This window comes from Cariama cristata, unplaced genomic scaffold (genome assembly GCF_000690535.1).
Source record: "Cariama cristata isolate BGI_N322 unplaced genomic scaffold, ASM69053v1 scaffold4901, whole genome shotgun sequence".
NCBI classification, from domain to species: domain Eukaryota; kingdom Metazoa; phylum Chordata; class Aves; order Cariamiformes; family Cariamidae; genus Cariama; species Cariama cristata.
In genome coordinates this window covers 39,033-54,630 of record NW_009600914.1, presented here as the reverse complement: position 1 = coordinate 54,630, position 15,598 = coordinate 39,033, and the positions used below count along the sequence as shown (strand labels likewise).

The 15,598-nt window shown below is 36.8% G+C and overlaps 1 protein-coding gene across 3 annotated transcripts in view; it reads left to right on the top strand.

Moving 5' to 3' along the window:
* The window catches only part of ZDHHC14 (zinc finger, DHHC-type containing 14), a 111,741-nt gene that overhangs the window by 62,364 nt on the left and 33,779 nt on the right, over positions 1-15,598 (top strand). For all 3 annotated transcript variants that reach the window (XM_009710221.1, XM_009710220.1, XM_009710219.1), the window contains exon 3: positions 11,702-11,860. In XM_009710221.1, the coding sequence (XP_009708523.1) occupies positions 11,702-11,860 (159 nt within the window). The remainder of the gene's footprint in view (positions 1-11,701; positions 11,861-15,598) is intronic.

Below are 15,598 nucleotides of genomic sequence, written 5' to 3'. Positions count from 1 at the left end.
ATTCTGTGTTTTTTAAAATGGAATTTTTATTCAGTTTTATTAATGCAATATTTGGAGACCAGTGGACATTCTTTGCCTGTTTCAGTACTGGTGTTCTCAGTAAAATGTCTTATGATTGGAAGGTAAATAGATTTACTGGATATTTGAAATCATAAGAATATCTTTCTAATTGACTAACCTTCCATAAGTCTTACTTGAAGAACTCAGATTTCTGTTAAACCTTTACACTTCCTCAGTGTGCCACCATGACCTCTCCTAGCTGTTTCACTCCAGCAATCCCAACACTCCTATTTTTTTCTCTTCTTACGGTGAAGCACAAGTCTTCTTAATTTGCCAGTCATCATCCTGGTCTCCGCTGTCCTAATGATAAATAACAGAATCGAAGCTGTTTCCAAAGAATAAAGCTAGATGTTTGTCATATCTGATACGAGTTACTTAGGACAGGTAATAAAGGAAGCAGGGCTGCTTTCTAAATAAAACGAAACATGAATGGTACTTTTAAAAGTTTGAATTAAGAAGAAAAAGTTGTATGTTTTAGTTAAATTTCACCTTTATCAAATTTGGCATTTAAAGGTAGTTTAAAAATGAAAGCTTAACAATTGTTAGATGAATACCAAGCTTGTTTTTACATTATCACCGATTTCTACTGAACAGCACACATACCATCTTACTTACATGCATACAACCAACCTTCTCAGAAAAGCAGCATTGTGTGGGACACTGCTGTACCTACCCAGAAGAGGTTCTCATCAGGAAAAGGCTGGACCACCGTAGGGGGACACTATGGAAGTCTACTTAAACCAGACTAAGAGAAGGGAAGACATTTGTGTCCGAGCCTGTTGACCAACCATCTTTCTTTCACTTACTATATTAACAGATTTCTTTAAACACGTTTTTGGCTAAGGATAGGATTTCAAAATTGGTTAGACGCAAGACTTGCAGACAAATTGCTGGGCTTCTTAGAGCTGATGTTCTGTTTTGTTTCTTTTTCTCTGTAAGGAGACAAGTATTCATGATTGGGAGAATAATTTATTCCTGCTATAATGTGAGATCATTGTAAGGAAAAGCCGAAGCATGACTGTATATGAAGAAAAATGTATTTGGGGGAAGTTATCATAACTGTGGTTAAAGTAAGGGTATACTTGTTGTTGCTTCCCTTATTGAGACCAGTTTGCTGAGTGAAAACAAATGGTCATCAGTTTAGAAGAGAAAGACCAGTATGATGTTTTGAATTGTGCCACCGGTGGCTGATAGTTGAGCTATAGAAAAATCGTAGTCCTAATTCCTTAAATTGTTTGAAAATTAATGAAATAAAATCTTCCTAAACAGTGGGAGGCTTTTGCACCTGCATTTGAGAAAGGAACAGGGAGGAGGGTACGATGCTGAAAAGAATAGTAGTACCCATCTAGATACTGTCCTACGTTCCCTATGATCTCTGTAGCTACTTTTCTATTTCTGTGTCTTTTTCTTTGAATTTCTTGAGTCCCTTAGGCAGAAGATGAAATTCAAATCCATTAATGAAGCTGCTACTGAAATTTACTTGCTGATTCCATACTAGTAACGGTGCAGTTGGGGAAAAAAATTTCAGGACAAAAACTGGTATAACCTGTGCTTTTTATGTGAAACAGATGGGCTTTCTAATGGAAATTTACCTTTCCAGTAATTACATGTAAAAGTGATAATGATGATGGTCTGCTAAATGAGATTGCAAGTGAGTTGTTGAAGAGAGGATATTAGGATTTAGTTATCTTGCTATGACAGATATTTTTCACCACTATATCCAGCTAGTAGGTGAAATCTTGAGTGTTCTGTAAATCATCTTTTAAGTATGCTTTTATTAAAGGATTTTCCTCAATTTGACCGCAGCAAATGAATTCCTCAGTTTTTAAATCCAGTACCCATATACGCAATATTTAATTGTATCTATGGTTTTGAAATGGACGTGGTGTAATAGTCACTTCAAACTTTTTACGATGTGCAGTTTAATTCTCTATTTTTATAGCATGGCAGACGTATAAACAGGCCATAAATATTAACTGAGTGTGTTCTTGGCTCCATTTGAAGGATGAGGTGTTTTGAATGCTTGCTAATTCGGATAGAAAGTGGCTTAGATACATTATTTTCATAATTGAGTGGTTATAAAGACACAAAAAAAATCAAAAGGAGCAGTAAGTTGTTGTTTGAGTAATGAAAACCTAGACAGGTAAGGCAGGAGAGAGCACTGTAACAATGCACCTCTTGTTATTAGGGCCTTGGCACAAAACCAAGTTACCGCAGTTTGTTCCAAAAAGGTGCTTGGTTTTTGGTTTTCTGGTTTTGGAGAAACCTGTGCTTTCTGGTGTTGAGAGTCCACTGTGGGGCTCTTTTCTACCTCTTCTTTGTATTGCATCTGTTAGGTACGTACACCTTGAATTCTGCCCCGTCTTTCCTGTAATTCTGTTCAGCCCTGCCTCCACGGCTCTGATCTGGATCCTACATGGTTGCATCCTCATTCTCTGTCACTCCTCCTCTTTCTGATCCTTCCTTCCACTCTGCTTTTTACTCACCTTGTGTTTCTGTGATGGGATTTCCTCAAACTTTTTCCTTCCTCTGGGCTGGGCAGGTGCCTCCTCTTTCTTGTGGAGGTGGTAGGAGGGAGAGCCAGGTTCCTTGCCCTAAGTGCTTGACTGCAGCAGTCTCGAATAAACCCACTTCTGCTGGAACGTGGCTTCCTGTTGCTCTGCAGTGATGGAGTGTTCATATAATCTGTTTGTGAACAGGCTGTGCTCTGCACTGAAGAAATCTGGAAGTTGACTCTATAGCTCTTAAACTGCTGCTGAGGGTATCTGGACTGTGACCTCCCCTGCCCCCCGCATCTTTTTTTCTGCCCAAATTTGTGCAGAAAAAGTTGCATGCGAAGCTCAAAGATTACAGCATGTGCTAGGTTTCAGCTCCTTTCTTCCGATTCTCTAATATGATAGAGGTATTAAAATGTTTGCTATTCATCCAAGTTTCAGAAGAGGTTGAATGATCTTTCTTAAGCATAAAAATATGGAAAAATATAATGAAGCATTCATTTAGCACCTTTTCCTAATCAGTGTTACAGTCAGGTTTCACTGATCTCTTTCAAGGAATCCTTTACCTAAAATAAGGTACCAGCTTTACTCCAAAGTACAGGCACAGGTTCTTGTTCAAGGAGTTGCTTATTTACTCTGTGTTCAAAGAAACATTGGTCTAAGTCAGGAAATAAATTATTTCAAATAAGCAGCTGACAATAATATTTTTTCCTTAGAGTCTGTCAGATACAGAGTTTTGGCTAAATAAAAGAGGAAAACTATAAATTGGATACTGAAAAAAAGCAAATATTTTATTAAAAAGTTGATTAGGAGAGTCAAAATGTTTCCATGTGTGACTGTTTCAGAACTTGTGTTTACAAATATTTTTTTTAAATGGTAGTACAAGACTTGCTTCACAGGTTCAGACAGCTGAGCTGATCAAAACCCCCTGTCTTGTCTTTGGCAGCAGCAAAACCAGTAGTCTTCCAAAAAGGGCCAAAGGAGTCTTGAAGCGAGGAATTATATTGCCAGCAAATGTGGAGTTTGGGGCTCAAGTTCCCAAAAATGAGGGCTTATGGAGAGTCTAATGGAGAGCAACAAGCTAGGTAGCTGTAACAAATCCTTCTGCCCTAAAATTGTGGTTCTGGAATCAGCAGTGGAAATGGAAAGAAACATCTTTGTACTATTAAAATACATTTTTACAATGTGCCCTAAAGAGATGTATCCTAGTGGAGTGGCATCTGTGCAGCAGGAAAAGCTGGATGACTCCTGCAGTTCAAAATGACACTTCTGTGTGCTCCAAAACTATCATTCTGGCCTGAGTGCCTTGGAACTTGCTGTCCCTTTAAACTTGAGCCGCTTTCTAGAGATGGGGGGCAAGGTTAACGCTGATAACTTCTAGGCAGGAGATTCTTCAGATACATCACCTAAAAATAATGCCTTTACCAAATTGTTTCTTTTCTAAAATTTGTGCATATAACATATCCAGTCTGTGGCTTTTACGTTATTCTAGTTGTTCCTAGATGCTTGAGTCTCAGTCCGCCCTACCTGTCTCTTTGGGAAGCAGCCTCACAGAAATTATTACAGATGCATGAGAAACTGTTACGTCCCAAGAGGAGGAATTCTGATTTAAGAATGCTATTGTGAAATTCTTTTAAAGCTTATTAAACTTTATTTTTGTACGTCAGAAAGCATAGAATAGGATGAGCTGATTAAAGAGACCAGGTCTCAAAGTAAGACCTCCTAAAGAAACTGCCAGTACTCTCTTCATTCAAGTGACTTTTAGAAACAGGGTGGTCGTGCTGACAATGTGAAATGTTTCTACCTAGGCTATCACCTTTTTCCAGGTGAAGATGGAGGACTGACAGAGCTGTGATGCTGCTATTTCCACCCTCAGGAATGGAAAACAGTTGTTTCTTGAGGATTTAGGGAGGTGGTAGTAGCCCAGCCACCATCAATGTTCACAGTGAAACAAAAAGTGAAAGGAACTGCACAAAAAATAAGGATGCCCACAAAGCAAAAGGGACCTCTATTGAAAAATATTACATTAAAAGCACATCATCAAGCTGTCCTCATACAGAGGAAGGTTGGGAAGTGTGGTAAGAGGCCATTCTGTCTGTATTTGTAGTTTTAGGAAGCTTGCAGTCAAAAAGATACTTGTATCAGAAGTGGAAACAGCCTAAAGGTGAGTATAGAGAGGTGACGCAAGCATAAGTGTCAGAAAGGCAAAAGGGGAATAAAGTCAGTAGGAAATGACAGGACGGGTTCTGTTAGGGGTCAGAGGAGGGAAGAGGAGTTGAAGGGATGCTGTGTAATTGGGAAATGAGACGTAACAGAGGGCAATCTGAAGGATTCAACACTCTGCTTTGATCTCAGAAGAGAACTTACACACTTCTTACCAGCTGATAGGAAGTACAGGTCAGAAGAGGGAAAGTAGTGATAGTTAAAAAGAAAAATCTGGCAGTCTACTGTATCTATATCTGTGTAATATTTACTCTAATAGAAATGTGTCTATCGCTGTTTTCTGTCTGGAAAGACAGGGAACAAACTGCTCAATGATCAAATTGTAAGAATTGGGGCTGGCAGGAGGTGGGGTTTATGGCCATTTAAGACTCAAAACAAGCAATAAAGTATTTCAAGAGCAAATCAAGGGTAACCAAACTGATGATGTCCTTCGTTGAAAGAGTAACTGTATTGGTGGAAAAGAAGCAGCAGATGTGCTGAATGTTGACTGTAATAGAGCTCTTGATACTGTCCTGCACAGGATTCTTTCTGAATAAATTTTGGAAATAAAGTCTAGATGAAATTACCACAAAGTCAATGAGCAACTTTCTGGAAAGACACTCTAGTGGCAAATGGTAAGGGATCAATTAGGATCCTGTAGAGACTGATTGTGGGCTCAAGGGGCTATCCTTAATTCTGAAGCTGATGCTGAGCTGTGGGAATTTGCAAGTACTTGGCTTAATTTAATGTTTGGGTTTTTTTAAATATACTCGAAATAGTCTTAGCAAAGTTAGGGAACAAATACAAAATGCATGATTACAAATGGAAATTAATTACTGACAAAAAGGGGGCTAAGTAGTGAATGGTACAGTAAAAGGGGACTTGAGTAATACCGACAGATTGAGTCAACATTGTGATATCATGACAAAAAGGGGAAATTCTTTTGGGGATGCATTAGAAGAAGAGGCATTAGATAAACCAGAAGTGACATTCTGCAGTGCCTAGTGATGATGAGGGCTCAGTTCACTCTCTTAATTTTTGACACCATATGTGGAAACTCAAGAGGAAGGCAGCAAAACAGAGAAGTCTAGAAAATATCACCTATGAGAAAATATTTAAGAAATATATGTGTTTGGCCTAGGAGAGGGTAGGAGCATAAGTCTTAAAATACTTTAGTATTTTTTGATATAACATAATAGAACAAAAGCAACGAGATGCATCAGGCTTGTATAATGCAAAATCACTGAAGATAATGCAGGGTTATTTGCTATAAAAGTGCTGTAATCTCAATTAAATGCAGCAGGCCCTCTTTTTTTGGTGTGTGGGTTTTTTTTCTACATGGGAAGTTAAACTTGTTGATGTAGTATTTTTACTTCTATTGTAGCTTTCTTGAAAAGTAATTTTTTCCAGGGCAGCCCCAATGTTGCATCCTTTTCATGGTGCATATAAGTGTGGGTTCTGCAATCACACAAAATACTATATTGAGAGGGGCTGTTGTTTCTATGGAAACATTAAAATTAGGAGCAGTCTTATGTTGTAACCTCTTTGCAATTATGATGTGTGTCTCTTGTAGTTAGTTTAGTGTGAGGTCACCTCAAGTGCAAAAATGTTTATAGGGTAATAGACTTCTAAATATGAAGGCTTAAAAGGATAACCAAACCCAGGAGAATGGCTTTCATGGGTGGGAAAGTGTTTGTCCATTTGATGTGCACAAGATTAACAGTTCTTCTACAATATCTATCTTTTTTGCATTGGATCGGTGATGCAAAGAAATAAAAAGATGATCACGGTAATTTATCCTTCCAGCCTTTAAAAGGCCCATCTGTAGCAATGAAATGCTTTGGATTTTTCTTCAGGGTAATTGTCTTAACTTATGTATATCTTCTTAATTTATTATGTACATCCAGCTCAGGCCAGTTCACAGTTTCTCCTTGCTCTCTTTTGCCTTTTCGGAAGCCCTGAACTCAGTATATTAGCTATACCAGCATGCCCTTTCTGGAAGTTGTTTTTGTCTTGGCTCTCTAATTTTCTTTGATGCTTAAGACTACATTTGAGACTTTTCCTCAATTCCTTGCCTGTCTTTCATTTGTTTTGAAATGCACAATTTGATTTCCTTAGAGCTTTATGAAATTAAATCTATGCCACAGCGTAGGCATTTCATAGAATTGACAATAGCCTGAACAAATACCTACCGCTTGTGGGTACAACGTGGGTATGTTTTACTTTCTCTCCAAATGTGGGATACCAGCTTGATAGGCTTATAGTCATACCTGATATTGCATGCTTTAAACAACATGCTTGAAATAAACTTAGTGAAGTTACTTTGTGCATCAGGTAAGTCTTTCAGAAAGCTCTTGATCTTCATGCTTCTTTCCCTCAGCAAATCACCAAAGATTACATTTCTTTCTGGGAGCAAGAATAACTTTCACATAAAGTTTTAGACTTCAAGAATATGATGCATTTCTGCTCTTAAGAAAATAATATATAGGTTTTTCTGAAATCAAGGCCGTAAGTCTTCTACCTGAAGTCAGGAGCAATATTTGGGTGGTATCTCTTGTTGGCTATTGGATGAAGAGTTCTGTGAAGAATGCAGTTAGCAGCTGCTGGTTTCAGTCTAAGCTAGGTTCCCAGTGTTGTTTGTCCTCGAGATTACTGTCTGGAAACAAGAAAATTTTGTTTCTTAGAGGCACCTTTTTTTTTTTTTCCTTCAGATGTTACAGGTTGTACATAAAGATTTTTTCATTGCATTATCTGTTTTTCTCAGCAAGAAACATTAGAACTACTTCAAGTTACTAACTTTTCTAATGATATTGTTTCAAGATTGAAATTGGGTCCCTTTAAAGTTGATTTGCATGATATGATTGCTAAGTTTGTGTAGGGACAATGTGGTGAGAACTTCTAGAGCCTGTTTGTCCTAGGATCTTAGGAAAATTGACCAAAAAAAGCAAATGCTTGATTGAGCGGGAGAATCCTGGTGATATGTATACAAAATTCCAGCCTCTGTGTATCATCTAAACAGCATCTCCCATTTGTTTTCAGCATAATAATTTGAGTGATCTAAGTGGAGTTGTCACGTTAGAAGGTTGCTAGACTGTGCTTTAGCTCCATTAAATACTTGGAGTGACTTTCTTGCAGCAGTTCAGGTACCTTGGTCCTGCAAGGACATGGAGTGTATATTTGGGGTTTTTGTAATAGGGTAATAAAAATGCTGGAGCCCCATCTAGTGCATGAACATTTAATGCTGCTAGAGAAGTTATAAACTGTGTCAGAGCAGAGGGGATGGAAGGCAATCCCATTAGTGAGAGAATTTTACCCTTTTTGTAAAATAACTTGTATTGCTACATCAATAACAGATTGGAAGAGAAAAATGTAAAAAGTAGTGGTCAAATGCAGGTTTATTTGGGGAGGGTGATTCTGTAAAGGTTAATCTTACTGTGCCTTAAAGGGACCACATGTATTAAAAGATTTAACTGTGTTAGAACTCAAGTATGAGCAGTCCAACTGAAGGCTAATTACTGTCTGAAAAATCACTGTGAGACCAGGACATGTTTAGCACATTTAGGTTAGATACATCTGATTAAATCCAAACACATGTGACCTTGCCCTGTTGCTTGTTTCCATAATAAAAAAAGTTAATAAACAGAAAGACTAGGACTTTCGGGTTTGATTATGCAATTTAAGATTGTGGGTAAAATCTTGACTCCATGGAAAGTCAGCAAGACTGTTTTCATTGGTTTAATTTGCATCAGCTTTCACCCTTGGATTTTGAGATTAATTTTCCTCAGAGAGCTAGGATTAGCTGTCCCTGTGAACTTGAACTTCCCTGCAAAGGTTTGGAAGGAAATCCTCTTAGAAAACCAGCACTGTAAGTATAATGGGTCGGCAGTAGTCTCCCTTCGCCACCAGAGAAGAGGGAAGTTGCCACAGCCCATTTTAAAATAAAATAAATACTGTGCACTTTTTTAACTTCTTGAAAGGTGGGGAAATACTGGGTTTAGGCAATGTGCATTTTTTTATGCATAAATGTTTCATTAGAAAAAAGAGCAGTTTTCTTCTAAACAATTCACCTTGACTGGTTTAAGTCATTTGCTTTCCATGATTAGGTACATATTCAGGAATAACAAGGTTTTGTAAAAGAAGAAAATCTGAAATACTAGTGTTATTTTAGGAAATTCAATGCATCACCATTTCTAGCAGTATAGAAGGCTACACCTGTATAAAATTCAGACTTCATTAGTATTTTTGGCAATGATGCACCTGAATTTCAGTATGAGTATCAAATGGAAATCATTGGTTTATTAATGAACATGTTATGCATGCATGTGTTAACTGCTTTACTGGATAAAAAGCTAATTAGGGCTAATGACCTACATTTTTCTTCACAATTCAAGTCTATCTTGACCAGACCATGGTCAGAAATGGGCATAACACTGCATTTTGTAAGGCCCATGGATTTATAGAAGAACTAAGAATATTACAAGCCTGCTGGTGATGATATCACCGAAAGTACAGTGTATTAAAATGTATTTATCTTTTTCAGTGATAGTAACTAAAATCAGCTATAGGGGATTTTGAATAACAAAAACATACTATGATGTTTTTCTCCCCTAAGAATTAGTGTCTTATGTAGATCTGTGCTAGTACTACAAGGGTTTTTTTCAGCATTTTGTGCAGCCTATGATAACTTTTTCTACAGAAAAGAAGTTTTCATTGTAAACTTGGAAGCTTTTTTAATGTAATCTCTGAATTACAAGAAATTCTTCCCTGTCTTCTGGATTTAGGAATCATCCATGTCTCTGTAAAGTTTTAAATAGTATAAGTACAGTTGTGCTATGCCCTCAAAAGAGCATCTTTTCAGCTTAGTTTTGAATTAAAATGCAAAAATAAAAAAATTACTTAACTCAAACTGATGTGTCATGAGGACGAATAAAATTGTGCAAGCAAATAAAGAATGTTTTTACTATAACCTGAAGAAATTAAATTATTTCTATTGACCTCATCAAATTCTTGTATCTGCTAGAATGCTTTAAAATCACGATCGTTTAATTAATGAGTTTCTGTTTAAAAACATAACTGTAAAAATAATAAAAAGGAAACTTAAGATCATGTCAGTATTGCACATTAAACAACTTTTATTGTCTAGTTATGCTTCAACATATAAATACAGTAGTACCTTGTAATGGAGTACTTATTTAATCAAAAATACTGTGTCAGGTAGTATTGACCTTGAGGTCAAAATCAGTTTTATTGATTGTTACTGGGGCCACGCAGTAATCCGTGCTTCCCCGTGCAGATCGTAGGACCTGGCCCAGCATCACAGGAACATTGCAGGGCTTGGTTTAGATCCAACACAAGCAAGGGTCTGTACCTCATCAGGGTCTGCTAGGCTGCTTCGAAGTCGCTATTTCTTCAGTATTCACCACTTCTAAGTGTCCCTTACAAGAATGGAGCTTCACACCCTGATTCCATCGTTCTCGGCTATTGCTGCCCTCCTTCCACCCTCTTCTCCAAGAGAGTTTGCTGAAGTCCAGTTGTTTCAGTGGTCAAGTTTACAGTGGTGTCCCACAAATACCTTTTATTGATGCGTATTTATAAAGTGGGTAAGCACATTGCAGATGGGAACTTCTTAAGCTACATTTGCTGCCAAATCTACTATATTGTATAATTACACCTTTGCTAGCACAGCTATGGTGTTGCTAATTTGGATACCTTGCTAGGTAGGAAGCTTTCTAGTTACCCCCTTGGAAAATGTGTAGTTTGTAGGCTGTGTAAATATGTCTGCAAACCTGGCAGAAATTGTAATTGTGAGTGATATTTCTGACAATATGAGCTTAAATACAAGTCATGGATCTTTTGGTAACCTGTCATCCAGCCCTTTGCTTGTCCAACATGAAAGTGAGAGGGACAACTTAAAACACAGTTGCGCAGGTGACTGTGACTTTGAAATGTAGTTTCATTCATATATTGGAAAATAATTTGGTTTACTTTCCTATTGTTCTTGCTGTTCTGCCTGACCAAGGGTAATAATTCAGGGTTTTTTCACTTTTGTGGTTTGATTTGATTGTGATTACACAAGAACAGATAAACTGAGAAAAACGTACCTCTCTTACATGTTCAACTTGCTCAGCTGTGGGTGCATTTAAAGGAGAAAATTGGACTTTAATGATTTAGCCTAATCAGCCCTTTAGTTGCTGGAAAAATGAATACCGATGTCCTAAAATAAAAGGAAAGCAAGCAAACAACACCCAAAATTCTGCCACTTGTACCAAAGGAGGCTGGAAACTAATTTTATGCAAGAAGCAAACTTCAAGAGGTGTAAAAGTAACGCTGGGAGTTAGATTTTCAAGCTTAGAAACAGCAAGAGCTGTGAAATACTATTCTAACTGTGCTCCATTGTATCACAGCATTTAAGAGATCTTGGAGTGATGATTGAACTTATTTCTACCATATGCCGAGCTCTAATGACAGAGCTGCTGTTGCTTAAGTAAATGTGCGGGTTCTATATTAGGTTGTAGAATTTCTGCAGCACTTGTGGAGATACTTTTTGTTATTACAGAAATTCTAAAAAATTCAGGAAAATTGTAAAGATAACTTGTCCAAGTTTTACCATCCTGCACCAGTAGTCATAATTGTCTTTAATGTATTCTCTATGAACTCTTAGGGGGTATGATCGCGTAAGAGTTTTGGGATCAAGGTAGCTGTCAGCATTTGAGAATTGGGTTTGGGTGGTTTCTTTAATTCAAACTTATTGGCTACGGATGCTGTTTGTAATTAACTATCTTTTTGCTATGTGTCATTTTAGGAGAAAGAGAAGGGGGAAAAGTTGTTTATTTGAAATGTATTAATACAAATTTGAAACTTGCTATAGATTGCCATCAAGGACAGTTCTGTGCATACACCGTGGGTCATATGAAAAATTTAATGCATTGTATTTCCATGTTTAGATATTGCAAATGGCTCCAGTTCAGGAGGATACCGCCCCCCTCCCAGAACAAAAGAAGTAATCATCAATGGACAGACAGTGAAACTAAAATACTGTTTTACTTGCAAGATTTTCCGCCCACCTCGTGCCTCACATTGCAGCCTTTGTGATAACTGCGTAGGTGAGTAAAAAAAGATATGGCATATGTTCAGTTTGGTGGCTCATATATTGTTATGAATACTTTTGATACATGAGAGGAAAGAATCAGAGTTAGTGACAGATTACTCATGAGGTCACTTGCTGTGTTCATCCTTCTTTCCTACAAGCTCTGTTAAATGTTAGCAATTTTAGAGGAGGCAGAAGAGGAGATTTCGCCTAATAGATAGTTGTTGCTAATCTAAGGAGGAGAAATATCTTCTGATGCATATCTTTCCTAACCTGCTCTGCAGGACAAAGAACACACCCAGTTTGAATAGGGCTGCATAGTATGTGTGATGAACTTTCCAGTGCGGAGAACCAAGCTTTATGGGACTCTCAGAATTGTTTCCTTCACCAAACTAAATTGAGGGCAAGGAGCTGCTTCTCCGGTTCATTACAGCCTAGCTGTAAGGCACAGTTCAAGTGGTTAGGGCTTGCATTGCGACCAGAATACACACTGTAGGTGATGCTTACCTTGGAACAGTTTTAAGAGTTGAAATTTAAAGTCAGAATCCATAAAAAAATTACTGGGCAAGCATGCTATTTTGAGAGTAAGTAGATGTCAGGACCTAAGGATATTTTGTAATTATAGTTTGATTTTGTTTTTTTGTTTTTTTTTTTTTTTTTTCCTCTGAAGATCTTGACTTTTTTCATGACCATTTTCTTTGGAGGGCAGACAAGGTGATTAAGGTATGCTTGGATTTAAAAGCAAACCAAAAAAACCCACCAATCAAACCTGAGTAGTTTCTAGTTAATTAGATCACATTTAGAGTTTAGTGCAGCTGATTAGCACACTGTTGAGCCTGGATCTTATGCATTCAAGAAAATAATGTAGAAAGATGTCTCCAGCTGAGAAATGTAATTGCTGCATTCAGCAGTGATATTTTTAGATATAAAGCAGTCATTGGAAGAATTGCAGTTTCATGTTTAGATGATATTCATTCAGGGAGTACACTTACTTCAGAGTGAACAGTTTAGCCTTTTGGCTGTGTACAATTGACTGGTACCTGTAGATTGTTCCTTCAGTAAATATGTTTTTCTGATGTGTTAGAATTTTGTGAGTATTGTAAAAGCTATTGAGCTTGACAAGTAGGGATGTTTATGAATTGCAGTTGACACATTTTCAGAAAAATATTGTATCAAATGTGTAACCTGGACATTACAGTGTTGTGGTTTTGCGCAGCAGACCTGATAATATGAAAATGCAGTTCTTGACCAGTGCAGTGAAGTTAAAGGCTGCTGTCTTTACTGAGAGTGCATAAATAAGGGCAATTCCCACACACGCATCCTGAAGCTTTTTTTAAAACAATGTTTCAGTTTTTTTAATAAACTGATATGAAGGATTTTTCTACAGGTTATTCTGTAATCTGATTTTGTCCCTTTCATACTGAATTTGGAAAACCTACTCTGTGAAACATGCAATTAGTGATGGTGGGGAAACAACTTACACAGTCTTTGTCTTCTGATTATGTCTGTGATGAAGCAACAGATGTGAATTATTATGAATGCATATCAGAAAAGAGTCTGAGCAAAGGACTTATGTAAGTGATAATTATATCCAAGAAGATTAGTCTTTTCTGCTCATAAAATACGTATGATCCTTGTAATTTCCTCTTGAACATTTTTTAATTTGAGATTATTTGTTTTAAAATAATTCCATCCATTTATTAGAATGAATTTGCTGTGGTTTTTCTCCTCAGTATTTGTAATGGAATTACAATAAACTATGACTTTTTCAGAGTACATTGCATAGTACTTTTGTTTCCTGATCAGGTACAGGTATTTATCATATAAATATTCAGGTGTATTGAATGCAAAAAGTGAAATCTACAGGTACCTACAACTAGTTATATGTGAAAAATAGGTGTCAAGAAAATCGGATTGCTCACATACTTGTGAAAACTAGCAGTCTAAGAACATAAACTTAATCAGATTGTCTTATGCAGTTTACCACCACTCTTAAGTTAGGATTGTCTAGATGATGATGCTTTTGTTTAATTTTAGTTTGTGAATAAATCTTGTAATAGCAATGAGTATTCTTGTGCTACTATCCCTTGCTAGTTCCTTGCTGATGTAACTAAACCAATGCAAAAATATTCCTATTTCACGCACATACGGATATTTACGTAATTTACGCTTACAACTCACTACCACTATGACTAGGCGTTCCTTTTTACCACGTAGTTCCTGAAGCTTTTGCTACATAGTTATAAATTAACCACAGAGACTCTGTGATACAGGAATAGAGTCTGTCTTCAAACCAGCACCCACTGCTCAGAAAAAAACTTACGCTACTTTTACCTAAAGGTGTTTTATGATACTGGTTGAATGAATGCAGTGTGAAAGAGAGGTTCTTTCATTCTGTATTTTCTATTGATGCTTTTCATTTTGTAAGGAATCCTTACAACATTTTAAATATGTAAATTTAAATATGTAAATACAAAAATGTATTCATTGTTGGTTTTTTCCCTCCTTTGAATTAATCCTAACTTTCTACTTGTCTAGTAAGCATATCTGTTACTTGATTTTGTTTCTGATTTTCATTTCATCACTGATTTTTTTTTTATAAATGGCTACATAGTATATTTAGGTAAAAATATGAAGAAATAGCTTTTAAAAAAAAAAACCAACCTAATTTGAGTCAAACTCCTTTAGCTTTACAGTATTTTCATAGTAGTATCCAGAAATATCTGGGTTTTCATGCACATGTTGTTTGTTGCATTTATGTAATACCTTCAAATGTTTGGTTGAATAAGTGTTCCCTGAGGCAAATATCTTGGGTGTATTCCTGACTTGCTTTCTTTGACTGCCTTTGTGAATAGCAGTTGGAAGTTAGCCCATCAAGGGTTTTCTGTGTACCATTATGGTGCTTAAAAATTATAAATGGATTTAAAATAATGTCCACATAAACACAAGTGATAAAGACTTTAAAAAAAGAATAACCACAGCAGACACAAATTCTGAGCTCAAGCTAGCTATTGCCGGATTTTGACAAGAGGTTTTGATGCTAGTGATGCTAGTAAGAAGCCAGTGGTTGGGCTTGCTTCTGAAATGACCAAATAACTTTTTTTTTTTCATTTATTTTTGGTCATTTCAACATCAACTGAGTAATTTCCTCTTTTGTTTGATTTTAATAAATAACTTTTACCTTGTTTAATTTGATTTCTATAATAAAAGCTGAACAAGATGCAGCTATTTCCAAACAATTTATTTAAATATAGTACCAAGTGGCTGACGAGAAACAGTGAAAAAATTATTACCAAGCAGTAAATCAGCTTGGTCCAATAATCTAAATGACTAAAGCCTTCCTTGCATTCACATGCCACATTTTTGCTTATCAAGCTAACTAACTGATTTAGACTAAGGCAAAAATAAAGTATGGTGGAAGAAGAGATCTACTTCTAAGAGAATATAGCCTTTTTATCTGTTTCAAAGTCTGTATATCGTAAACTTGTGTGTGACTGATAGCTTATCTTCTCCAGTACCACTGTGTTTCAACACATGATTTTTTTCCCACAGAGGATTCAAAGCTCAAATTTTTGAAATTCGTTGTCACAACTTTGAAAAATCAAACTAAATGTTTCAGAGATGACTGATGAAGGTGAGAATGGCATACTAAGTTAGACCAAAGTTTCGGTTCGTGCAGTAGCCCATTTCCCCCGTGGCCAGAGTGGATCCCTGGGGAAGAATGGGAGAAGAGGGTGAGCACCTGGGGATGCTT